This window comes from Periophthalmus magnuspinnatus, chromosome 24 (assembly GCF_009829125.3).
Source record: "Periophthalmus magnuspinnatus isolate fPerMag1 chromosome 24, fPerMag1.2.pri, whole genome shotgun sequence".
Lineage (NCBI taxonomy): Eukaryota > Metazoa > Chordata > Actinopteri > Gobiiformes > Gobiidae > Periophthalmus > Periophthalmus magnuspinnatus.
Genome location: NC_047149.1, coordinates 25426961 through 25454663, shown reverse-complemented (window position 1 = coordinate 25454663; position 27703 = coordinate 25426961). Strand labels below are relative to the sequence as shown.

At 40.4% G+C, this 27703-nt stretch overlaps 1 protein-coding gene across 1 annotated transcript; it reads right to left on the bottom strand.

Moving 5' to 3' along the window:
* On the bottom strand, positions 1-11233 carry LOC117392571 (galectin-3). Its single transcript, XM_033990664.2, has 7 exons — positions 11192-11233; positions 10838-11024; positions 9411-9589; positions 7834-8175; positions 5830-5918; positions 4304-4475; positions 1-190 (listed from the first exon to the last, which is right to left on the bottom strand). Exons 1-7 carry the CDS (start codon positions 11231-11233, stop codon positions 32-34), a joined length of 1170 nt encoding a protein of 389 aa, XP_033846555.2. The 3' UTR covers positions 1-31.
* Positions 11234-27703: the final 16470 nt, after the last annotated feature.

Genomic DNA, 27703 nt, shown 5'->3' with positions numbered 1-27703 from the left:
CTTGTACCGCCTAAAGTGACCTGACGCGTTGCTACGGCAGCGTCTCCACGTGGACGTAGTTGAGGACGACGTCGTGCAGGATGTTGATGCGGTTGACCTGGTTGAGCTCGGCGACGCGGTGCTTAAACTCAAACAGGGGAATGTTGTTCACCGCCACCCTGAACGACTCGTGGGTGCACAGGATCTTCATCTGGAAAACAGGGAGAAGAGCAGATCCATCAGCGCCAACGGGTCCCACCGCTCAGGCCACGCCCACTGCACAGGCCACGCCCACTTCAACACAAACACAAGATGGAGGAGCGCTCATGTGCAAAATGTTATAATCTGGGAGGAGTCTACTTCTGTTTTAAAATTAGCAGTGCCTGTTTGTACCGTATTTTCTGGAGTATAAGTCTCACCGGAGTATAAGTCGCACGGGAGTATAAGTCGCTCCGGAGTATAAATCGCTCCGGAGTATAAGTCGCACGGGAGTATAAGTCTCACCGAAGTATAAGTCTCACCGGAGTATAATTCGCACAGGAGTATAATTCGCACAGGAGTATAATTCGCACAGGAGTATAAATCGCTCCGGAGTATAAGTCTCACCGGAGTATAAGTCTCACCGGAATATAATTCGCACAGGAGTATAATTCGCACAGGAGTATAATTCGCACAGGAGTATAAATCGCTCCGGAGTATAAGTCTCACCGGAGTATAAGTCACTCCGAAGTATAAGTCGCTCCAAAGTATAAGTCGCACCGAAGTATAAGTCGCACCGGAGTATAAATCTCACCGGAATATAAGTCGCTCCGAAGTATAAGTCGCGCAGGAGTATAAGTCGCTCCGAAGTATAAGCCGCTCCGAAGTATAAGCCGCTCCGAAGTATAAGTCGCACAGGAGTATAAGTCACTCCGGAGTATAAGTCGCACAGGAGTATAAGTCGCACAGGAGTATAAGTCGCACCGAAGTATAAGCCGCTCCGAAGTATAAGTCGCACAGGAGTATAAGTCTCACCGAAGTATAAGTCTCACCGAAGTATAAGTCTCACCGAAGTATAAGTCTCACCGAAGTATAAGTCTCACCGAAGTATAAGTCGCTCCAAAGTATAAGTCGCACCGGAGTATAAGTCGCACAGGAGTATAAGTCTCACCGAAGTATAAGTCTCACCGAAGTATAAGTCTCACCGAAGTATAAGTCGCACCGGAGTATAAGTCTCACAGGAGTATAAGTCTCACCGGAGTATAAGTCTCACCGGAGTATAAGTCTCACCGGAGTATAAGTCTCACCGGAGTATAAGTCGCTCCGGAGTATAAGTCTCACCGAAGTATAAGTCTCACCGAAGTATAAGTCTCACCGAAGTATAAGTCTCACCGAAGTATAAGTCTCACTGAAGTATAAGTCGCTCCAAAGTATAAGTCGCACCGGAGTATAAGTCGCACAGGAGTATAAGTCGCACCGAAGTATAAGTCGCTCCAAAGTATAAGCCGCTCCGAAGTATAAGTCGCACAGGAGTATAAGTCTCACCGAAGTATAAGTCTCACCGAAGTATAAGTCTCACCGAAGTATAAGTCTCACCGAAGTATAAGTCTCACCGAAGTATAAGTCTCACCGAAGTATAAGTCGCACCGAAGTATAAGTCGCTCCAAAGTATAAGTCTCACCGGAGTATAAGTCTCACCGGAGTATAAATCTAACCGGAGTATAAGTCGCTCCGGGGTATAAGTCTCTTTGGAGTATAAGTAACACCAGCCAAAAAATGCATAATAATGAAGAAAAAAACATATATTTCACATACAAATTGTAGTATAAGTCGCACCCCCGGCCACTTATAGTCCAGAAAATACGGTATTTACAATGTTTTAAGTTAGAACTAAGAACCCACCACCTGTTTACCTTTTCGCCTCCACAGACATGTATATACTTTGCTTAGAATGTTCCACGGTATGGCATTAAACGTATCCGTCTTAATGGGGACAGCACAGGTCAAATTCAATAAAGATGTGACCGCACTAACAGTAAAAATACATGTTTTTCAAAGTACGTCAGCGCAGAATAGAAGCATCTGCGCTTAAATAAATTCAAAACAGATACATTTAATGCCATACTGTGGAGCATTTCTTCCTTTTGTCATCTTATCGTGAAGTGGATTGTGTTTTAGGACAGAGTAAAACAACAGCACAGCCCTATACTGACCTCCAGTGGTCAAGGAGCCTGCCCAAACGTCTTTCCACTTCCTCTGCCAAACGTGAAGTGTAAACAGAAGCTGGGGTCAGTCAAACACACTGTGGTTTTTATGTTTTTATAAAAGTTTAAACCTGAAACTGGAACGTGAATCTGTAACTGGACGAAGGAAGTCGTAGGAGTGAAGACGTTTGGCTGCTCATCCAAGCCGCGGCTTGGATGAGCAGCCAAACGTCTTCACTCCTACGACTTTTTGTCCAAATAACAGATACATTTTTCTTTTACTACATATAATCCTGACACTAGAGCTTATTTATAATGTTTTCTACCACGAAGATCCAAAAAAGACTGTTCCAGAACTCATTAACTTTGGATTTCTGCGTTCATTCTTTTATATTTAGAAGTTATTTGAGATGATTTGACGTTAATCATAAAACATAAACCGTGCCGTTCAGTTCAAAATTTTGGTTTCACAAATTTTTATATACATTTTTTTAGCAAAGTTAAACCTTTTCCTGTCCAAACCGAATGAAAACATGTTCAAGAATGTGTCTGGAAAAAACGAGTGAGCTTTGAGTTTCTTTGAGTTTTGGTGTAAATCAACGGAAATTTGGGGGCCTGGGGTAAAAAATCTGACATGGGCCCCCCTCTAATGTAAATTAGTAAGGAAAGGGTCCAAATCTGTGGCCCGGGACGACCATAGACTGTATAAAGAAGTGGACTGAGTGAGTGCGACGTCACCCACAGCGTCAAGCTAATCAAGGCTAGCAGTTATAGCGGCTAATTTGGAGACGAGTTCTATATTTGGAATTCCGACCGCGAGTGTCATAGCAACCGAAGAGCCAATCAGAAGCGAGCTTGTTGAAGGTAACGCCCCTTCAAGCCCGCACCACTGGTTCAGCAGGGAGCGGGCGCTTAGCAACGCTGTCAATCAAACCTGTTGCTAACGCTAGCGGGAGCGACGGAAAAGAAGGCGACTGATTTGTCTGTTATTAATGTTCAGATCTTAGACATATTTAAGAGGAGGAGAGAGGGAGAGAGGGAGGAAGGAAAGGGGGGAGAAAAGGAGGAGAGTGAAAGGGGAGGAAAAGAGAGGAAAGAGTGGGAGGGAGGAGAGAGGAAGAGCGGAAAGAGAGAGGGACAAAAGAGTGGTAGAGAGGGAGAGAGAAAAGAGAGAGGGAGGTAGGGGGGGAAGAGAGAGAGGAAAGATGAGGGAGGGAGGAAAGAGTGATAGTGAGAGAGGGAGGAAAGAGAGGAGGAGAGTGGTAGAGAGGAAGGAAAGGGGGAGGAAGGAAAGGGGGGAGAAAAGGAGGAGAGTAGTAGAGAGGAAAGAGTGGGAGAGAGGAAAGAGGGACAAAAGAGTGGTAGAGAGGGAGAGAGAAAAGAGAGAGGGAGGTAGGAGGGGGGAAGAGAGGAAAGATGAGGGAGGGAGGGTAGAGAGGAAAGAGTGGGAGGGCGGAGAGAGGAAGAGAGGAAAGAGAGAGGGACAAACGAGTGGTAGAAAGGGAGAGAGAAAGAGAGGGAGGTAGGAGGGGGGGAAGAGAGAGGAAAGATGAGGGAGGAAAGAGGAGGAGAGTGGTAGAAAGGAAAGAGGGAAGTGTGGGAGGGCGGAGAGAGGAAGAGAGGAAAGAGAGAGGGACAAAAGAGTGGTAGAGAGGGAGAGAGAAAAGAGAGAGGGAGGTGGGAGGGGGGGAAGAGAGAGAGGAAAGATGAGGGAGGGAGGGAGGAAAGAAAGGGGGAGAGTGGCAGAAAGAAGAGGGAAGGAGCGAAGAATGGTAGCGAGAGAGGAAAGAGGGAGGAGGAGAGAGTGGTACAGAAGAAAGAGGAAAGCTGTCAATCAAACCTGTTGCTAACGCTAACAGGAGCGACGTCGGGGAAACGCGGCGTCTGATTCGTCTGTTTTTAATGTTCATATCTTGATTTACAGACACAATAGTGAAATAAAAACCCCAGGATCATGTAGAGGGTTAATACGAACATTTAAGACCAAAACGACGAGTCTGACGGAGACGAAACGCGGCGGCGAGCAGGTTAGCTTTGTCCGTTTCTATATACAGTCTATGGGGACCACTGACCCTTTAGTTGGTCAATAACGGTCCTGACTTTTCTCAAACGGCCCCCGCTCACTCTCCCCCCGTCCTCACCTCAAATGGACTCCCCTTGGCGAACGGAAACGCTCCCTTCAGGTCCCTCTCTTCGGGGCCCCAGCGATCGCCCACTTTATGGTTCCGGACCAGCACCTGTTTGCCGCCGTCGTTGAAGCGAGGGTTGATGTGGAACGCGATGTCGTTCCCTTTGAGGAAGTTTACGGTGAACCTGCGAGAAAAAAAAACATAAAAAAAACAGATTATGAACTAAATGGAAAGTATTCATCATGATATTAATTTTGTTTTTCGATTCCTGACACTATAACAAAACAGTAAAGACTTTAACTTTCTTTTATTCATGTCCATTTTAAATCAAACTTTCTGAATCATTGTGTTAAAAGGTGCACTATGTATTACAGGTCAGATCTGTGGAGAGACGACCCACCTCACAGTAAGAACGCATGTGTTTGACCAATAAAAACAACCGTATTTGAATAAATATGAGTAACTTTGCCATACTGTGGGACATTCCAAGCAAAGAAAAGTTACGTAGTGCGTCTTTAAAGGCCCTATATTACGTACAAACTGACTCTTGGGAGGTTTAAGTCGTGTTATAAAAGTGTCACCTCGTCAAAAAACAGACCTGGAGTCGTGTTTTGTTTCATCCACAACTCTGTATTATTAGTTTGGCAACATTTCCAAAGCTCAAAACGCTCTGTTCCACCTTGTGATGTCATCAAGTGGTAGTGGTAGTAATAAATAAATAAATAAATAAAATAAAAACAACAAAAATGTAAAATAAAATAAAATAATAACAACAAAAATGTAAAATAAAATAACAACAAAAATGTAAAATAAAATAACAACAAAAATGTAAAATAAAATAATAACAACAAAAATGTAAAATAAAATAAAATAAAAATAATAACAAAAATGTAAAATAAAAATAATAACAACAAAAATGTAAAATAAAAATAATAACAAAAATATAAAATAAAAATAATAACAAAAATGCAAAATAAAATACAAATAATAAAAACAAAAATGCAAAATAAAATAAAATAATAACAACAAAAATGCAAAATAAAATAAAATAATAATAATTCTTCAGTATTAAACATGTATAGTTTTGATCTGGTCCTATATCAGACCAAACTGACTCTTGTGAGATTTAAGTCGTGTTCTAACGCTGTCACCTCCTCAAAAACAGACCTGGAGTTGTGTTTTGTTTCATTCACATGTTTGAGTCACACTTTATTATTAGTCTGTAACATCTGCAAAGCTCAAAACGCTCTGTTCCACCTTGTGATGTCATCAGGTGGTAGTTTTCAAAGTGAACACCTCCTTTTACCTTTAGTTCAGTAAATATTAGCAATTCCAGGGCAAATGATTGTAGTGAAGGTGTGTGGAGATTAAAAACACAGCGGAGCAGTGTAATATGGACCTTTAAAGAGACATAGAAACACTTTTTGGACTGAAACTCTAACATTGCCACTGTTTTTGTGTTTTAGTTTCTGTTCTATTGTGACCTGTATAACCACGATCATCAGTGAGTCACTTCTCTTCAGTCCTGCTGTACTCACATTTTAGCGTCCGGTTTGACCTGTCCCACGATGGTCATCATCATTTTGTCATATACTCCTCTGGACAGGTTCAGATTGTACGGCACGCTCTGAAAATCAACACAAAAATAGATTTAATGTGAGTTTGGCTGTTCTGTGCAGTGATCCAGAGATTCACAACTGTTTTTGTCTGGAGCCCCACGAACTCAGAGACAAGACAAATCAGATGGGTTAAATTAGATTGAATCCTTGAGTTAAATCCTCCAAAGCTGCTGCTGCTGTGTCCTTGAGCAAGACACTTAACCCCCCTCGCCCCAGTGTCTGTGTGCACTGGTGTGTGAACGTGTGAGTGAATGTGTGAGTGAACGTGTGAGTGGTTCCTGGATGTAAAGTGTTCTGAAGATGAAAAGCGCTGTATAAAAATGTGACAATTTACCAGCAGTATGTTGTCAATTATTACTATTATATTTTAATTATATTGACATTCTTCAAAACATTATTATTTTTTATGTATTTATTTATTTTATTTTTTTTATTAAAGTTTTTTATTGGTTAAGTAAAAAATCAAATAATTAATAAAATAATAAGATAATAATAATAATAATAATAATAATAATACAATAATAATAATAATAAATATACAAAGTAATTACATAAATAAGACAATAGACACATAAAAAATAATAAAATTAAAATAATAAATAAATACATAAACACATAAATAAATAAATAAATACATACATAAATAAATAAATACATAAATAAATAAATACATAAACAAATAAATATATAAATAAATAAATACATAAATAAATAAATAAATAAATGAGGGGCAGGGTTCAGGTAACATACTCTGTACTTGCATAATCACCTGTTTCTTAAAATACTCCAGAAACACATCCCATGTCGAGTAAAAAATGTTCACTTTCCCTCTACGTTCAAATTTATAGTTTTTTTTTTGTTGGACATGTTTCATTATGTCATGAAATTCTCCAAAACATTCTTAAAGGAGAAAAATGTACCACCCAAATGTATAATCTGAGACTCGGTCTGGGCAGTGCCTCGTGAGCTCATCCCTCTGACCATCTGCTTTTTTGGTGAAATCGTCGCATGTGATTCACTGATTTTCTCTTGAATGCAGCTCTGTGCTCGAAAAACAAAGACCTTTTTTTCCCACTCGCTCCTCATTGGTCGGCCTCAGCCCCGCCCCCGAGTGAGTGACAGCTGGATTTAACCACGAGAGAAAATGGTAAATGATCAAGGTCACACTTTTATACAGCACTTTTCCACATTTAAGTCCCTCAAAACAAACATTCATCCAGACTGTAAGCGTCACTTTTTTCATAGTTTGTCCGGGGGTGCGACTTATATGTGAAATTATTAAAATATATAATGTCACATTTTCGTTATTTTCACACGGAGAACCACACGAGGGCGCTTTAGACTTGTACCAGTATTTACTACACGCCGCTTCATCTTCCTCCAGAGTTGGCGTAGATGTTCAGACGCGACACCGAGGACGAAGAATTCAGTGGATTTATTGATTTGGAGTGAGATCCAGAGTAAACTCGTTGCTTGTTTTTATTCTTTATTTATCTGATTAACTGTTAATATCTTACGTTAACAAACCAGACACGTGTTCAGTTCTGTCTGTGCTTCATGGAGCTGAATAAATATAAATGTGTTACGTTAGCGTGATGTACTGATATTCAGCCTGTTGTTCCACATTTTATTATTATTATTTTAACTTGACTTTAAAGATAAAATGTCTGTTCTTGGTCTTGGATTTTGTAAAATAAATCCCCCCAAAAATGCGACTTATATGTGTTTTTTTCTTCATTATTGTGCATTTTTTGCTGGTGTGACTTATACTCCAGAGCGACTTATAGCCTGGAAAATACAGTATTCATTTTTTGACATATGACCCTTATCTGAAACCATCTGAAGTAGAATAATAAAAGCTCGTGGACCCTGATTGGCCGGAAACACTGACATAATTCACCCCGACAGTCGGCTTAAACTCACCAGAGGCCCTGAGGTGGGTGGGAGCCAGTTCGGGGGCAGGAAGTTCGGGTGCTGCCCGGGCCATCCAGACTGCCCCGGGTGGTACCAGCTGGGACGCGGGGGCCAGATGTACGGGCGCTGGCCAGAGGAGGGCGCTGCGACGGGTGCGGTGAGGGGGGCAGGGGTCAGGACAGGAGCGGGGACGGTAGAGGGCACTGGGGCGGACATGGGGGCGGATACTTGGGCGGGCATCTGGTTTACCACCGGAGCGGAGGGGGTCCAGCAGGTCTGAGTGGGACAGGGCTGGACCGGGGCAGGAGTCTGGACCATGGCGGGAGGCGGAGCCACGGCAGGGACCGAGACCTAGAAATATGTAAAGAAATATTCAAAATAATTAATAAATAGATAGATAGATTAAAAAAAATGAATATATACATAAAAATAAATAGATAAATAGATAGATGGATAAATAGATAAATAAAAAAATAAATAGATGAATAAATAATTAAATAGATAAATAAATACAGATAAATAAAAAAAATATAAATAAATAGATTACAAAAATGAATATATACATAAAAATAAATAGATCAATAAAAAATAAATAGATTAATAAATAAATAGATAAATAAATACAGATAAATACAAAAAATGATAAATAAATAGATAAAAATAAGTGGACCCTTTAAAGTTCAACGTTTGATTTTTTTTCACCTTTATTTATTTTTTTAAAGATGCACTTAGCAATACAACTTTTCTACTGTGCCTTGTTAAATCTTACATTTGTTCAATTTAACTTCTAAAATAAATACTTTGAAAATATTTTATTGTGAATGGGCTTGCCCCTTCCACAGATCTGACCTGCGCTTAGCATATTTGTGTCATCTGCATAAAAAGAAAAGTTAGATAGTGTATTGTTAGATAAATTAAAGATTAAAGATAAAACAAAGTTAAAACGCATTCAGAAACTGTTTTCACGTGAATCAGTGATAGTCAGAGTTGGCTTATCGATTCGTTTTTTGTTTTTAGACTAACTAAATAAATAGATAAATAAATAAATATAGATAAATAAATAAAAAAAATAAATGGATAGCTAAATAAATAGATAGATAAATCAATAAATAGATAAATAAATAAATAGATAAATAAATAAATATAGATAAATAAATAAAAATAGATCGATAAATAAATAAATAAATAGATAAATAAATAAATAAATAAGTAAATAATACTTTTTTTCAGAGCTTAACAGCTTTAGGTCAGAGAATTGCGATGGAATTCTGCAAAAAATTGTACCAAGTTCTAGAAAGAATACATTTTATATTTAACTCTTAATATGGAAGTCATTGTTATGTTGTTTGCCATCTGTGGAAATCGTACTTTTTTTGTTTATGAAAATTCTGTTTGGTTTAAGCCATTTGTGTTTCCATCCCTTTTTCTAGAGAAATGTTTTCATTCCAATTGGATTATAATGGATTTCAAATGTTTTCCTTGTTTGCACTATAATGAAAAACATCTCTCCGCTCCTACAAATGCTCACAGTAAAACGGTTTTATTATCATTTTATTATCATTTTATTATCATTTGAGCAGCATTACCATGGGGGTTTGGACCACTGCTTGGGCCGGGACCATCTGTGGAGCTTGGACCATCATGGGGGCAGGAGGAGGGGCAGGGGCGGGCACGGACATGGGCACGGACATGGGCACGGGGGCAGGCGCCAGGACAGGGGAGGGCATCTGCTGCGAAGAGGGGACGCTCCAGCACGGAGTCATATCTGGAGATGTGAGGAAAAAGAGAAGCAAGTTTGTTTTTAGGACGAAAAACATGAAAAATATTTAAAGTACGTTTAGATTGACAGTCTGTATGTGATGAGTTTAAATGCACTCTCTCTCCTCAGCGACAATCCAATAAATTTTAAATCTGTCCTATTGCGCTTGTGTCTCTATGGTTCTCATGGTTTCATTATAATTTACACATTTTAAATCACAATATTCGTCTAAAACCAATGGATAAAAGAAACAAATCCGCTGACTTCCACGTTAGAAAACTGCGGTGTCCAATAGGAGCTGACGTCGCCGTAAACGTCATCGCACTAATGCTGTAGCGCCCCCTATGGACAGATGCACGTCACACTAGAGCAGCGCTTTTTTGAAAACATTTGTACCAAAATGACGACGCGACGCTGCAGAATCCTACGAGTATCAACGATTAAGAAAATAAAACTGGAGAAGGAAGAGCGGACGTCACAGGGGGCGTGTCACAGTGGGCGTGTCACAGTGGGCGTGTCGCAGTGGGGCGTGTCATAGTGGGCGTGTCACAGTGGGGCGTGTCATAGTGGGCGTGTCACAGTGGGCGTGTCACAGTGGGCGTGTCACCGTGGAGGTAAAAACGGGGCAAAATGGCGTCTTGAAAATAAGCGATTAAAGATTACTCCAAATATTTCAGGCGAGTAAATGTTGAGGAGAAACAACTAGAACACGTTTAAACACTCTGGAAAAAAAAGCTCTGATTTAAAGTTGCAATTTGTACCTTTTCTGGAGATGCTAGTGCTTCGTTTTATTGCTAAACAACTTCAAAAACACGCACTTTTACTCTGATGTTCGCCTTTCCACAGATCTGCCTTCTAACTTGGCCGGATTATGTGCAAAACTTTAATGTCATACTGTGGAACATGGCAAGGCAGTAATATCTCCCTGGAAACAAGCAGTTTTTTGTTGTTGTTCATCAGACTCAGTGTAAACAAAGCATTTAATTTATGTTCTAATGGAAGATAGAGGTGGGATTTAATAAGTTTTCTTCTTTCCACTCCTTTTTTTTTTAGCTTAAACGAGTAAAAACATGTGAAAAGTGCGTTAACCACTACCTGATTTATTTCATTTTTATTAATTTAGAGCAGATTAATGAAGACAAAGACAAAAAGTTGCATAATGTACCTTTTAACGTTGATACTAAACCTTTTTTTAGTTCATATTACTTCCAAATCCCAAGTATTTCCCTTGTAAGTTTCTCTCTGTGTCTGTACCTGGCTGTCCCGTCCAGCAGGGGGCGGCGGGTTGGACCACTGGAGCCGCGGGGGTGAACTGTGTGGACGTCCCAGGCCAAGCAGGGAAAGAGGAACCTGAAGCCTGAACCGGCCACATCGCACTGGGCTGAGGTACAGAGCCGGAGGAGACACACCCCCCACACAGAGGGTCCATGGGGTCAGGGGTCTGGGGCGGAGGAGGAGGAGGAGGAGGAGGAGGAGGAGGAGGAGGTGAGGGGGAGTTCAAGATGGAGTAATGGGGGAGAGACAGAGTGGAGAGAACAGAGGAGACCAACTTGACGATGCAAAAGCAGGAAAAATATACAATTAAACAACATGTAGATATGTTCTTACCATCTGAGCGACCATGTTTGGGGAGGTGGTACTTACATCCATCCTGCCTGGAAAAGACACAAATATATGAAGAAAATGTTTAAGAAATACAATATAAGACTAAATTCTTAGTGTCAAACATGTTTAGTTCAGATTTCAAAGGAATATTGAGTTAAACTGTTGTGAATGTAGAATATAAACAGCCTGTAATCAGACTGAGCAGCCACCAGAGGGCCTCAGAGAGCACACACATTTACACTGAAAATAATTATTGAAAAGGTTTTATTCTGAAAACTAAATGGCGCTTTATTCTAGTCAACATGTCCCTCTTAAATGATTAGATGTGTTTTATTTCCAGTAGCTAAAAACATGTGCTGCTACATGTTTTTAATCAGGCAGAGGTGAGGACAGGACTAGAAGGACCCCTCCCCTCCAGGTGCACTCTGGGAGCTCTGAGGCAGAGGGACATTTGAATGAGTGTTTTACAAACTAAAAGACTAAAAGTGAGTGAAGTTGAGTTTATCTACAGAACAGGACAATGTTTGAAGAGCCCAGAGGAACTTTACAGAGAAGAGTCAAAATATGTCCCACTTTACACCTGAGGACACACCTCAGAGGGACAGAGGACAGAGGGACAGAGGACACCCCTCAGAGGGACAGAGGACACCCCTCAGAGGGACAGAGGACACACCTCAGAGGGACAGAGGACACCCCTCAGAGGGACAGAGGACACCCCTCAGAGGGACAGAGGACACACCTCAGAGGGACAGAGGACAGAGGTGAGTCTGTTTATTGATTCCTCACTGATTATGACACAAACCTCCTGAACGCTGTAAATACAGAGATGAACCGATACCACGTTTTACAAAACCTCCTTCATTTTGAGTCCTCGCCGATACCGATACTGAGTAAAAATACAGTTTCCAGACATGACTTTTCTGGTGTTTGATTACACTGGTAAATCTAATTAATTCCATAGGATTTATATAATATAACCTCTTTTTCATCATATCTTCTCCCCAAAAACACTGTAATTTGGTAAAATTCAAATAGAATTTATTTAGATAAGAATGTAGCTTTAATATTTACCCTTTCCTCTGCAACTGCGCGCCTCCGAGCTAACTGCTAACTGCTAACGAGCTAACAGCTAACAGCTAACGCTCCACTGTTAGCATAACAGTGAGTGACTTTCTCCAGGTCACACTTTCACACACATGGACATGTTCTGTCTCTTTTTAAAGCTCTAAACTCGCTCAGTTCAATCCTTAAATGTGTTTGTTAATTGTAATAAATTATAAAGCAGCACAAGTAAATAACCACCCGCGCCATTTAGCCGCGTTAGCATGCTACTATTGTAAACACAGCACTGAGCTGATGTCCTCTGGGAAAAATAAACACCTTTGTATATTTGATGTGACATGTGATTAAAGCTGTGTTTAATATGCAGAACAATGTGCAGCTCTAAGGTCTCCTCATGGTCTCTGTCCCTCAGAGGTCACTGCTCTGTGCAGATGAGCTGTGAATCAAACAGGAGCCAGAGCTACAGTGGTATCGGCTCTTGGTATCGGCAACTCATTGACGAGTACTGGTAAGAGTTTGTTTGTTTGTTTATCTACGAGTCAAAACTACCAAAAATCCCAACATTTGACCTAATAAAGACTTGTTCTTTATTTCAGACTTTGTACATCAGCACATGAGCTGGAGACAATTCCCTCCGTCCACCAGCAGAGGACGCTAGAGCCCAGAGGAGCACCACAGAGGCGCATTGAGGAGGTAAGTGGAGCTGAGTGCATCGTAATTGACTGAACGAGCCACGAGACTCGAGTCATTTTAAACGAGAATGTGCCGAATACAGACTTTAGTATTGTTCACGAGACAAACGAGCGACATGAGAAAGAGAAACAGGAGGAGCAGCTGTAGAAGAAGAACTAATGCTGTTACTTAAGTAAAAGTACAGATACCAGAGCAAAAAAATACTCAAGTAAAATTTAAAGTATCATATGGAAAAATCTACTGAAGTAAATGTGTTAAAGTACCTGTTTAAATGCACTTAAAGAGTAAAAGTAAAGGTATTTTGAGTCTTATGAAGCTTCAAACGTAGTGATTTTGATAAAGCTGATCTGTTTTTATTTGTATATTTTTATTTTTTCAAATTATAAACGTGTTAAAAATAAACCTCAGCCTTTACTGCAGGTCTCACACAATAATAAAAAATACTTCTACTTTTCAGTCCTGTTCAAAAATGTAGTAGAGTAGAAAGTACAGATACTGCTCTCAAATGTAGTGAAGTAAAAGCAAAAAGTATCCAGTGTAAAATGTAAAAAAGTAAAGTACAGATACCTAAAAATTATACTTAAGTGCAGTATTTTACTACTTTTACATCATTACGTTGCACCACTCCCAGTTTTAGTAGTTTTGGCCACATCCCACACTCATAATTCAGATTTTTTTGTCCACGTTTTTACTTACAGCTGTTATTTTGATGTCTGTAAAATAGTTTCATCATAATTTCCATCTTACATCATTCAGCAGAGTTTATTCAAGTCACGTTTATTTCTATAGCACATTTAAAAAACCCTGAGCTGATCAAAGTGCGTCACATAAAAGTCAACGGCATCGCGACTGAATGAAGAGAAAGAGGAGGGACCGACACAAGATCATTTTTATATATATTTATTTTTATATTGAACTGCGCCGTACGTTTAAATGAAACGTCAGGGCCAGGACTGACATGGAGCCAGAGCAACGACAGAAAAGACTCGTACTGTAATGTTCAGCTTATGTTAAAAAAAAATAAAATAAATAAAAATAGATAAAAAATAAATAGATAAATAAAGGCTTATCTTATCTTATAAATAAAACATAAATAAAAAAAATAAAATAAATAAAAAATAAAATAGATAAATAAAGGCTTATCTTATAAATAAAAAAATAAAAAATAAAATAAATAGATAAATAAATAAAATAGTAATTTAAAAATATCCAGTTTAAAATAATACAAAAAAATGAATGCATGTAACAAAAAAAAATAAAAAATATTAATTGCAAACATGTTTAGAAAAGCAATAATTTTAAAGACTGAAAATGGTCATGAAATATGATTTATGTTGATTTAAAATGGGACAGTGCACAGAGGTTAGCTTGTGTTAGCGTGTGTTAGCGTGTGTTAGCGTAGCATGTGAATGTTTTAGCTCAATGTTTAAGTCACAGTTTAAATCTATTATTTTAACATGAGGAAAAACAAAAGTGTAAAAGTCTGACCTGAGTCTTGAGTCGTCGTGTCCCAGGAGCAGCTCTGTGGGTCAGATGGACGTGGGACACTGTCTCTTATATATTTTGATCCTCCCTCCTCCTCTTCACCTCTTCCTCTTCCTCCCTTGTCCCTCTCCTCTTCCTCACTCTCGTCTTCACCTCTTCTTCACCCTCTCCCTCCCCGTCCCTCTCTTTTTCCTCACCCTCCTCCAACTTCCTCTCTCCTCTTCACCTCTTCCTCACCCTCCTCCTCCGTCTCCTCCTCCGTCTCCTCCTCCGTCTCCTCTTTCTCACCCTCCTCCCTTTCCTCTTCACCTCTTCCTCATCCCCTTCTTCTTTACCTCTTCCTCCCCTTCCTCCCCCCTTGTCCTTCTCCTCTTCGAAACTTCCTCCCTCTCCTTTCTCCCTCCTCCTCGTCATCCGTCTCCTTTTCCTCACCACCTCCCTTCCTCCCCCTCCTCCCTCATTCACTCTTCACCTCTTCCTCACCTTCCACCCCTCTCCTCTTCATATCTTCCTCCCCCTTCTCCATCCTCTCCTGTTCTCCTCCTCCTCCCCGTACCCCCCCCGCCTCCTCACATGCTCCTCTCCCTCCCTCTCCCTCCCTCTCTCCTCCCTGTACTCCCCCTCTCCCCCCCTGCTCACATGCTCCTCTCCCCCCCTGCTCACATGCTCCTCTCCCTCCCTCTCTCCTCCCTCCCTCTCTCCTCCCTCCCTCTCTCCTCCCTCCCTCTCTCCTCCCTCTCCCTCCCTCTCTCCTCCCTCCCTCTCTCCTCCCTCTCCCTCCCTCTCTCCTCCATCTCTTCATTCATGGGTAACGTCCTCACATGACGTCTGTCCAAACAACAGAACAGGCTGAAGTGTAATGAGATCATGGACGTCTGAGATGCCAACGTTTAGAAAATCACTCGAAAAATTTCAGACTGATTTAAGTTTTAGTCTCAATTTCATTTTCTCTATTTTCTGATCTGTTCTAATGTCGTTTCCTCGTCACAAACAGACCTGGACTTGTGTTTTTTTGTTTCATTCTCACATGTTTAACACACAAACAAACCTGCAGATTTAGGCTAAGTTCTTCTCTCAAACAGAAAACGCTCTGTTCCACCTTGTGATGTCATCATGTGGTGATACAGGAAGTGCTCCACTGTGTTTTTAAACTCCACACACCTTCATTTCTAGAATCATTTGGATCATTTCAGCTCCTGGAATTTACCATCTCTACTAAATGAAAGATAAAATGCACTGTTCATTTGGATCATTTCAGTCCTTCACTTCACTTATCTCGACTGAACTAAAGGTAAAAGGAGCTGTTCACTTTGAAAACCACCACTTGATGACATCACAAGGTGGAACGTCGCGTTTTGAGCTTTGCAGATGTTACAGACTAATAATAAAGTGTGACTCAAACATGTGTGAATGAAACAAAACACAACTCCAGGTCTGTTTTTGAGGAGGAAACGGCGTTGGAACATGATTTAAAGCTACAAGAGTCAGTTTTACATAATATAGGACCTTTTAATAAAACTTAACTCCCTTTTTCTGTTTGTTTAAATTAAAAAAAGTGAAATGACGTAGCTGCACTAAACCTCCAAAACCTATAGATTCACCATGTGGTTTGAACATGTTTGGTTTCCCGTTTCAACTTACATACCAGTGTTTTTTTTTGTTTTGTATTGTATGAACTATTAAATGAGTTACTTGCCGTCTTAATCTCCATGGCAACAGCAAAAAAGAAATATTTACGTGCCAAGAATGTGGGACAAGTGGAGCGATTGTTTTCATATTAGATTCAGCATCGTCTGGTTCGACAAATGTCACAAAATGGCTGAAATGTTTTGGACGCGACTCACCGGTAAAATAACAAGACACAATGGCCCAACATCGTCCGACATGTGAAGACGCGCTGAGATATGTGTGGACGTTTAGAGCTTTACAAACCACACGGGGTTTTTAAAGATCCACTGTGTAACTTTTCAGGTGGAGAGGTGTTGTTTTTTACTGTGAACCAGGCTGCCTCTGACCCACCTATCACAGATCTGATCTATAACTTTGCCTGGTGGTGAAGCCTGCTTGTCACTGGTCTGTCGTCGGGTCTTTGGGTGGAGTCGTCACTGGTCTGTTGTCGGGTCTTTGGGTGGAGTCGTCACTGGTCTTTGGGTGGAGTCGTCACCGGTCTGTCGTCGGGTCTTTGGGTGGAGTCGTCACCGGTCTGTCGTCGAGTCTTTGGGTGGAGTTGTCACTGGTCTTTGGGTGGAGTCGTCACCGGTCTGTCGTCGGGTCTTTGGGTGGAGTCGTCACCGGTCTGTCGTCGGGTCTTTGGGTGGAGTCGTCACCGGTCTGTCGTCGGGTCTTTGGGTGGAGTCGTCACCGGTCTGTCGTCGGGTCTTTGGGTGGAGTCGTCACCGGTCTGTCGTCGGGTCTTTGGGTGGAGTCGTCACAGGTCTGTTGGGTCTTTGGGTGGAGTCGTCACTGGTCTGTTGGGTCTTTGGGTGGAGTCGTCACAGGTCTGTCGTCGGGTCTTTGGGTGGAGTCGTCACCGGTCTGTCGTCGGGTCTTTGGGTGGAGTCGTCACCGGTCTGTCGTCGGGTCTTTGGGTGGAGTCGTCACCGGTCTGTCGTCGGGTCTTTGGGTGGAGTCGTCACCGGTCTGTCGTCGGGTCTTTGGGTGGAGTCGTCACTGGTCTGTTGGGTCTTTGGGTGGAGTCGTCACTGGTCTGTTGGGTCTTTGGGTGGAGTCGTCACTGGTCTGTTGGGTCTTTGGGTGGAGTCGTCACAGGTCTGTCGTCGGGTCTTTGTTTTTCTCAAATTATGAACGTGTTAAAAATAAACCCTCAGCCTTTTCAGCAGGTCTCAAATAATAATAAAAATACTTAAGTACAGATACCTAAAAATTCTACGTACGTACAGTACTTTACTACTTTTACTTCATTACTTTACACCACAGTAGAAAAGTTACATAGTTCATCATTAATTGGCAATTTTACCTTGAAATTAGTAACAAGTAAGAACTAAAATATAAGCACAAAAAAAAAAAAATCAAAATAGACTTTAATGCACAGTTTTATAGCGCCCCCTTCAGGCCGTTAGTTGCATTAGAGAAAAGAAGAAGCTCACATCTCGTATGAGTCGGGTCTGAACAGAAATGAAACGACAAAACAAATACAACAAATACAACAGAAAAAGTGTAAATTACATTAATATAAACGTCCTGAGATTTAGTCAGATATGCTCCTCGTCTTTGGGTGGAGTTGTCACTGGTCTTTGGGTGGAGTTGTCACTGGTCTGTTGGGTCTTTGGGTGGAGTTGTCACTGGTCTGTTGGATCTTTGGGTGGAGTTGTCACTGGTCTGTTGGCTCTTTGGGTGGAGTCGTCACTGGTCTGTCGTTGGGTCTTTGGGTGGAGTTGTCACTGGTCTGTTGGATCTTTGGGTGGAGTTGTCACTGGTCTGTTGGATCTTTGGGTGGAGTTGTCACTGGTCTGTTGGATCTTTGGGTGGAGTTCTCACTGGTCTGTCGTTGGGTCTTTAGGTGGAGTTGTCGAGTCTTTGGGTGGAGTTGTCACTGGTCTTTGGGTGGAGTTGTCACTGGTCTGTCGTTGGGTCTTTGGGTGGAGTTGTCACTGGTCTGTCGTTGGGTCTTTGGGTGGAGTTGTCACTGGTCTGTTGTTGGGTCTTTGGGTGGAGTTGTCACTGGTCTGTCGTTGGGTCTTTGGGTGGAGTTGTCGAGTCTTTGGGTGGAGTTGTCACTGGTCTGTTGGGTCTTTGGGTGGAGTTGTCACTGGTCTGTCGTTGGGTCTTTGGGTGGAGTTGTCACTGGTCTTTGGGTGGAGTTGTCACTGGTCTGTTGGGTCTTTGGGTGGAGTTGTCACTGGTCTGTTGGGTCTTTGGGTGGAGTCGTCACTGGTCTGTCGTTGGAGTCTCTGAGCTGCAGGAGTTGGTTGATTTTGTTGAAAAGTTCACAGTCGGGAGAAAAGTTGTTTCTCTAAAGAAGAAAGATGAGACTGTTATTCTGCTTTGGTTTGTGACATTAAGAGTAATTTAAGATGTAACAGTGTAAAATAATAATAATAATAATAATAATAATAATAATAATAATAATAATAATAATAATAATAATAATAATAATAATAATAATAATAATAATTATTATTATTATTATTATTATTAATTATAATTGTCATGGTGTTCATTTTCTTATTTCATTATCTGTTCAGTCTGGTTTTATTTTGGAATCTCTAACCCTGTGTGTATTTGAGTCTTACTTCCTGTCTCATTGATCACTTGCCCCGCCCTAATGTGCTTCACCTGTGTCTCGTTCTTCTGTGTGTGCACATAAACCCTGTGCTCTCCTCTGCCCTCTACTGGTCCGTTGTGAGCGTCATGACCTGCTAGTTTTCATTTTGGATTTTGTGTCTAGTTTTACTTCTAGTCTTAAAGTTTACATTAAAGACCGTTTTTCTAGTGTCAAGTGCAGTCCTGCATTTTTAGGTCCTCCCTCTTTTTAAAACGTGACAAAAAAGATAATTATAATAAAGCTGTTTGAATTTGTGCACTTTATGGTTCCCGTCTGCGCTCTATGGGTCCTCAATACTCCACCCAGGGCCCTGAAGTCAGTTTAATGCAGTTTAAGACTGGCGTAAAAACCCACCTCTTCTCCCTGGCATTTAACATTAGCTAGACGAGGCGTCTCGGTCTTTTCTTCAGTATGTTTTGTATTTGTATATTTGTTTGTTTTTTACTTTTAGCACTTTGTTCAGCTGAAGTGGTTTTAAATGTGCTATAAAAATAAACAAATGGAATAATCAGACGTACATTTAAACAAAGACGCAGCAGGCCTCCCTCTGTCTGCTGCTCCAGAGACGTCAGGAACAGACGCAGCGACTTCTCCGTTATTTCGTTGCCTAGAAACAGAAATAAACAAACACATTTAAAACACTTTGTAAATCACCGTAAACAAAATCATAAACTGCATTTGTGCTGCTTTATATCCAGATCTCATTCAAACGCCCCGTAACAACAATAAGAATCATTCAGCCTCAAATGCTGTTATTAAAACTTCATTCTGGAGTTTTTTCTGGTGAAGTCCGCTGCCTTCTTGTTGCCATGGAGATGGTACACTGTGGAGCATTACAGGCAATGCAGTATCATTACATTTATACATCTTGGATTTATTCAAAAGATGTTTTTATTGTGCAAAAATTCAGTGAAAAGATTCCAGGTAAAGCAGTAACATCTCCATGGAGACGAGGACTTAGCGGGTCCTGCACCAGAAAAGTTACACAGTGCAGCTTTAGAGGAAATTTTAAGAATTGGGATAAAATGGACTATTTGTATTTTGTATTTCAAATTCACCCTCGATACAGTGACGTGAACAGGCAGAACATGCATCATTACTGTTTCTATATTGAACTGAATGTGTCTGAATCAGAGACACATTTATATAAACGTGGACTTGACGTTTAACTTAACGTCTTTCTTCTTCTGTCCTGTAGGGACTCGCCGTCGTACCAAAACACAAAAACAATTTTCAAAAACCAGTTCAGTTCAAATCAAATGAGTTCAACAGGTGTAAAGAAGCCACATCACAAATATTTAATCACTTTTCCACTTTTTAAACTGTAGACGTTTGAACCTGCCCGAGTGCCCTCTCCTGCCCCCTACTGGACTCACTGCACATTCTAATAAACAACATAAAGTGTCTATAGTGTTGGTTTAATAATGATGTAACTGTCCCGTCGTCTGTGCGAAAGAAAAAAATCTAATGTCGACTGAACTGAAGTTTTAGAGTGAAGATGTTCCACTGCTGCTGGATGTTCAAAGTTTTTCAGGAAAAAGTTTACAAAATAAGAAAATTAAGAAGATTCTGATCATTTCTTTTCACCTGGAACTTAAACCCTGAACCCCAGAGCGCCCCCTCTCTGTCTTTTTTCTTTTTTTTCACTATCACACTGCAGAACAACCTTTGGATTATGGCATGAAACTGTTTTTTGTCTTTTATATGTTTAAAAAAAGAGATAAAGGTCTAGTTTTATTAAATGAAACGTGTTATTTTCCACCAGCAGGACATTTTAGTTTGTTTTTTGTTGTTAAAATAAAAAAAATGAAACATGACATCATTCTAAAACTGTGTGTAAACTTGAGTTGAATTTTGGAGGAAAAAAACCCAAACATTTACAACATAATTTAAAGTGATGAAGCTGAAAATGGTCGTCACGTCAAGTCTCCGTGTGTCTTTATAAAGTCTGTGGTCGTAATGACAAAGATACTTCCCAGGATGCAACGCAAACTCGCATAACAGCCCCTAATCGTGTTATTTTGCTTTTTTTTTTCAAGCGTAAATTCCTGACCTGCCAAACTGAGGTAGACCAGAGTGGAGTTTCCGGGCAGAAACACTCGTCCGTCCTTGCGATGTGCCAAAGGATCCAGCAGGGGGCTCACTACCTCCACTTCAGACTTTGATCAGATCAGAAAGGTACAAAACGTGTGACATAACATTAGACTTAAACTGTATTCAAACTCAAAAGGTCCAGACAAACCACCACAAATGAAACGATCTAAATGTTTTACAGAGACGTAGCCGCTCACAACAGAAGGTCGTTTCTGTCTCGCTGTTTTTTCTCCTCCGGCTGCAGCTGGTTTAGTTGGACCTAATACAGATTTAAGCAAGATTTGCATTTTGTCGTTATGTTTTGATGCACATTTTGTATATTTCCGTACTTTTCGGTGGATTTTGGGTTCCCTTCTTCAGGTTTTCTTTGCTGCCGTGTCCTTTTTCTGCTTTTTCCTCTCTCTTAGTGAAAGAAAAACAGCCTCATATTTAAAAATAAAGGTCAAGGCCGTGTTTCCTGGAGCAGTTATTACGGCGGTTACCTTCTTCTTGCCTTTAGGTTTGACCGGTGTGTGTGGCTCTGGTGTTATCTGTGTTTCGCCATCGAGCTCCGACAAAAGATTCTGTTAGGAGTAGAATAAATGAGAGTGTGAATATAGAACCAAACTGATAAACACATTTTGTTATAACGACAAACGTGCAGACGAGTGAACTCAAGAATTAACAGGGTTTAGTAACAAAACACAAAGGTCGGGAGCTCGGGGCTGGGAACGTAATCCGTGTTTAGACCGCTGCCCCCGCGACCTCGGATAAGAGGCAGAAAATGGATGGATAGAAAAATATACAAATAAAAACAGCTAGAAAAAAACATGATGCAGTTGTTTCTGTTGAACAAAATTCCTCTCAAATCTTTATCAAAATCACCACATTTGAAGCTTTATAAGATGAAATCTGTGTGAAATACTTTTATTTTTATTCGTGTACTTTAACACTTTTACTTAAGTAGGTTTTTTCATGTGTTACTTTTACTTGAGTATTTTTTGCTCCAGTATGTACGAGGCTCATTCAATAAATAAGGTGAATTTTTCGGTATAAGGACTTTTTAATACAGTTAGAAGCTTACTTTTTTTTTTTTTTTGTTTTGTTTTACTTGTTTTTCACATGGATTTCATTTCTTTTGCAGATTTAAAAAAAAACGTTGAGAGCTTTGGCGATTAACAAAGATGGACAACCAAGAAGCTCCAGGATTGAACAGCGGTCACTTATCAAGTTTTTGGTTGCTGAAGGTGCAAACCCGTTAAAATTTATAGGAGAATGTCACTGTGTCTGGTGCCACATGTTTCAGCCAAAAAAATGTCTACAAGTGGCTAAGTAGTTTAAAGAAGGACGGAGCAGTGTTGAGGATGAAGGCAAGACAGGGAACCCTAAGGAAGTGACGTCTCCTGAGGTGATAGAACCAGACACAATCGACATTCTCCTATGAATCTCAACGGGTTTGCACCTTCAGCAACCAAAAACTTGATAAGTGACCGCTGTTCAATCCTGGAGCTTCTTGGTTGTTCATCTTTGTTAATCGCCAAAACTCTCAACGTTTTTTTTTTTTAACCTGCAAAAGAAATTAAATCCATGTGAAAAACAAGTGAAAAAAAAAAAGAAATAAGTAAGCTTCTAACTGTATTAAAAGTCCTTATACCGAAAAATTCACCTTATTTACTGAATGACCCTCGTCCTTTTGCTTAAGTAACGTTATTAAATACTTTTTCCACCACAGGATCGGTGCAATATTTGTAATCACAGTTCAGATGTGACTCACACACAAACACAGACATGGCCACACATTTACCAACTCTGACTTTTCTACGAGCAGCTTCCTTCTCTCCACAGCCTCCTCATGAGTCAGAGGAAACTCCCCCAGAACCTGAAACGACACAAAGTCCACCTCGTTTCAGCTCAAACTTACAAACGTACACTGTTTTAATGTAATGAGAGGAATGTGGCGTAAAACGGCTTCACCAGAGTTACGAGAGGATCTGTGCGAGTGAAAAGCTCTGATGTAAACTCAACAGCCACTGCGTAAAATAATGTCGCAAGAGCAACTCAGGACCACAATCTGCCGTTCATCTCCATCTCAAAGTCACTAAACCGTACAGATCTTAGCCAGAGAAAATACATAGTTTCAGAGGGAGTTAGAGAAGCAGTTTTTGTTAGGAAAGACATAATCCATCTCCTATTTCTAACTCCATCCTCAGACCTAAATCTAAACAACAGAGATAGCCAGTATGCTAATAGCCAATATGCTAATAAGTGTGAGAGCATCAATTAACGGCCTGAACTAAGTCTGACTCAGGCACAGTTCATACTTACGTCAGTTCATTAGACCGAACCAACAAACTGGGACGGAGGGTCTGGGAGGCAGTTTGTTTTGGGACAAAGGAGGGACCGGGTCTACTACGGGACGGGTGTGACGTTAGCTTCCAAACCAGAGTCTAATGCAAATACAGCGAACGGAGGCTTTTCAGAGAATTCGCTTTGCTGTGATTTGTCAACGCTCTGACCGCCGTCGTCTCAGAATCACCAGAATTTGTGATATTTTTTTTGGTTTCGGTGAGACTGAAGGACTGAAAAAGCGGCTTGGACGAGCAGCCAAACGTCTTCACTCCTACGGGTTTTTATCTAGTTGACGGATTAGATTTTTTGAGGTCAACGATACCTCGGACAAAGCAGCAGCTCCCGAGTCTCCGATTCGATTGTCGGCCAGTGAGAGGTAGATCAGGGCTCGGTTCAGACGCAGACCCTGGACACGAACAGCGTCACATTACGTCACATTACGTCACATAAACAGTAAAAGTGTTAGCAGAAGTTCACAGAGCAGAGGCAAAGAAAAACAAACTGACAGAACGTTTGACAAATCTGAAAATACTGATTCTATTTTTCTCCAAAACACAACAGATGATGTGAGTTTTCATTTGGTTAAAGCTGTAATAACGTTTAGTTTTGTTATATTCTGTTTACATGTAAAATAATATGAACAGTTCAGTAGCAAAACCAGAGATCTCCATTTTGAAAATTCGCCAAAAAGTGTTTTCTTTTCGTTACCGTCTTCTACAGATATTAACAATGACAATAACGTAAAGAGAATTTTATTAAGAAGAGATGGAATTAGATTGTGACAGCAGTAAAATACATTTGGCTTTTGAAAATATTACTGTACGAAGAGAAAACTACAAGCCTCCAGTGAGTTTTTCCACTGGCATTTATCTGTTCATATTTGTCCATGTACAGTTACAGCAACACAAATGTGAAGCAGATTGAAATATACTCCAGAGCGACGTCCAGAAAATACGGTATAAGCCGCACCAGCCAAAAATGACATAATAATGAAGAAAAAAAACGTATATGTCGCATTTTGGGGGAAATTTATTTTACAAACTCCAGGACCAAGAACAGACATTTTATCTTTAAAGTCAAGTTATAATAATAATAATAATAAAATGTGGAACAACAGGCTGAATATCAGTACATCACGCTAACGTAACACATTTATATTTATTCAGCGACATGAAGCACAGACAGAACTGAACACGTGTCTGGTTTGTTAACGTAAAATATTAACAGTTAATCAGATAAATAAAGCAGAAAAAACAACGAGTTTACTCTGGATCTCACTCCAAATCAATAAATCCACTGAATTCTTCGTCCTCGGTGTCACTTCTGAACAACTCCACCAACTCTGGAGTGAAGATGCGGTACTTTAATACTTTTACTTAAGTAGATTTTCCATTTGATACTTTTACATGAGTATTTCTTTACGCTGGTATCTGTACTTTTACTTAAATAACAACATTGAGTATTTCTTCCACCACTGACCAGAGTTTACTGTGTTCATTTTGATCGGAGTATTTCATTTTTTGATAAGACCCCGACTATTTGATGTTTATGTCTTATGTCTTGAAAATATGTGGTATTTAAAGCTGTACTGCGTAACTTTTCTGAGGGTATTCTAGCTGATTCTAGCTTTACATGAAGCACAGACAGAACTGAACACGTGTCTGGTTTGTTAACGTAAGATATTAACAGTTAATCAGATAAATAAAGAATAAAAACAAGCAACGAGTTTACTCTGGATCTCACAAAAATCAATAAATCCACTGAATTCTTTGTCCTCGTTGTCGCTTCTGAACAACTCCACCAACTCCAGAGGAAGTTTCGTTTTCTGCTTCCTCTTCTGCGCGGCTCAGACTCGGCAGAATACAATTTTATTTTAGGGGCGTTTTTGTTCAGTCTTTCTCAGATGTTTTTTTTTTTTTTTTTAATTACTGTAATGTTGAAATTTTAAATGTTCAGTGGTTCAGGAGGAGTCGATACTGGTACAAGTCTAGAGCGCCCTCGTGTGGTCGTCACCGTGACAATAACGAAGATGTGAAATCATATCTGAAATTATTAAAATATATAAGTCGCATCTGAGTATAAGTCGCACCCCGGACAAACTATGAAAAAAGTGAGTTATAGTCCAGAAAATGCAGTAAGTCTTTCAGTCTTAAACAGTTTGTTGTGCTTTTTAAGTGCCGTTACTATGGTTACTGTCGTGTTACTAATGAAAACTGTCACATAGACACGTAAAAATATGTCCAAATGACGGTTTAGCTCCATGTTTTCAGAGCAGAGTGATACTGTGTAGTGTGTAGTACTTTTTCCAGCTAAAACTGTTCAAACGGTGGTGCTCTAATATTTGTACTTTTTCGACTTTACCTGAGCGAGATACACGGCGCCCGCGTTCCCAATACAGTTGAAGGCGAGGTTGAGAAAGAGGAGGTTTTTATTGGTCGTTTTGGCCGTGGATAACGCCGAGCCGATCAGACGAGCCGCTTCATCCCCAATGCGGTTATTTCTCAGGAACAGACGACTGATGCTGAAAAAAGAACACGACTAAAAAAAGAGATACGCCATATTTTAAAGACACATATCACGCCGTTTCTGTGTTCTAATGTCGTTTCCTCGTCACAAACAGACCGGGAGTTGTGTTTTGTTTCATTCACACATGTTTAACGCACAAACACTGCAGATTTAGGCTGAGAAAACACGCTGTTCCACCTCGTGATGTCATCGTGTGGTGATACAGGAAGTGCTCCGCTGTGTTTTTAAACTCCACACACCTTCACTTCTAGAATCATTTGGATCATTTCAGCTTCTGGAATTGACGATCTCTACTAAACTAAAGGTAAAAGGAGCTGTTAAAGCTGCTGAAAAGTACCACCTGATGACATCACAAGGTGGAACAGAGCGTTTTGAGCTTTGGAGATGTCACAGACTAATAATAAAATGTTATTCAAATGTGTGAATGAAACAAAACACAACTCCAGAATTCCTCCTGATGCTGGGTAGAAAAACTATAATGTCAAAATGAGATAAAAGATAAAATAATAATAAAAGAAAAAAAGAATTGCCTCAGTGGTAAGTCCAATCTTTTCAAAAAAAATGGGAAAATGTTCTGGACTGTCTGAAAATTAAAAGGATAGAGGTGTAGTACTGACAAAAAATGCTGAACGTTATAAATGCTGCATCTGATATGACTCATTTATTTATCTCTTTGCTGAAGTAATGTGCTGTTGTTCTTTGTGTGTTTTGTTTTTTACTTTAATCTGTATAAAGCAAAAATTCTATAAAAAAAACAACAAAAAAAACCCAACAAAACACAACTCCAGGTCTGTTTTTGATGCGTTAACGGCATTAGGACACGGAATAAAGCTCACGAGAGTCAGTTTTGCGTCATTTAGGTGCTGTAAAATGAGTCAAAACCGTTAAACTTGAACGTACCCGCTCTCCGCAGACAGGAGGAGGTGGTAGCTGTGACGTGGGAGCGGGTTGCCGTCCAAAAACACAACTCTAACACAAAGAGGAACGGAAAAGTCAAGATGGGTAAGTGATCCAACGCCATTTTTGTAGAGAGTAAGCTGTGGATGGATAAATACCGTAAACTTGGGACTATAGAGAGCACCTGAATATGAGCCGCACCAGCTAAATTTGAAAAGAAAATCAATTTTGTCCATATATAAGCCGCACCTGAATATAAGCCGCAGGTTTTTGTGTTGTAACGTGTGATATTTACACAGAAAGATGGTACACTGAAGGTTTTTTTAGTTTTAATTTAGGAAACGCTTTATTTTTTTTTATTGTGTCTGAAAATCATCAGTTCATAATCTTTCCCCATGTCTCACTTTTGCATTTACTGTTAGAGCGCCCCCCAGTGGCCGTTAGTGCGGCTAATTTATACATTTTTTCTGCCTGTTGTATAAACCGCAGGGTTCAAAGTGTGAGGGAAAAAAGCAGCGGCTTATCGTCTGAAATTTACAGTATTAAAAAAAAAACATAACACGTTCTTTCAAATAAGCGGGACCAAAGCAGGACTAATACAGGGCTAATGCAGGACTAAAGCGGGACTAAAGCGGGACTAAAGCGGGACTAAAGCGGGACTAAAGCGGGACTAAAGCGGGACTAAAGCGGGACTAAAGCGGGACTAAAGCGGGACTAAAGCGGGACTAAAGCGGGACTAAAGCGGGACTAAAGCAGGGACTAATACAGGACTAATGCAGGACTAATGCAGGACTAAAGCAGGACTAAAGCAGGACTAAACTTTTTAATTTAGGACTTTTGCATTTACTGTTAGAGTGCCCCCCAGTGGCCGTTAGGCAGTAAAAATCTTTAAATTAGCCGCGCTGTTGTATAAGCCGCAGGGTTCAAAGTGTGGGGGAAAAAGTAGCGGCTTGTTGTCCGAAATTTACAGTATTAAAAAAAAACATAACACGTTCTTTCAAATAAGCAGGACTAAAGCGGGACTAAAGCGGGACTAAAGCGGGACTAAAGCGGGACTAAAGCGGGACTAAAGCGGGACTAAAGCGGGACTAAAGCGGGACTAAAGCGGGACTAAAGCGGGACTAAAGCGGGACTAAAGCGGGACT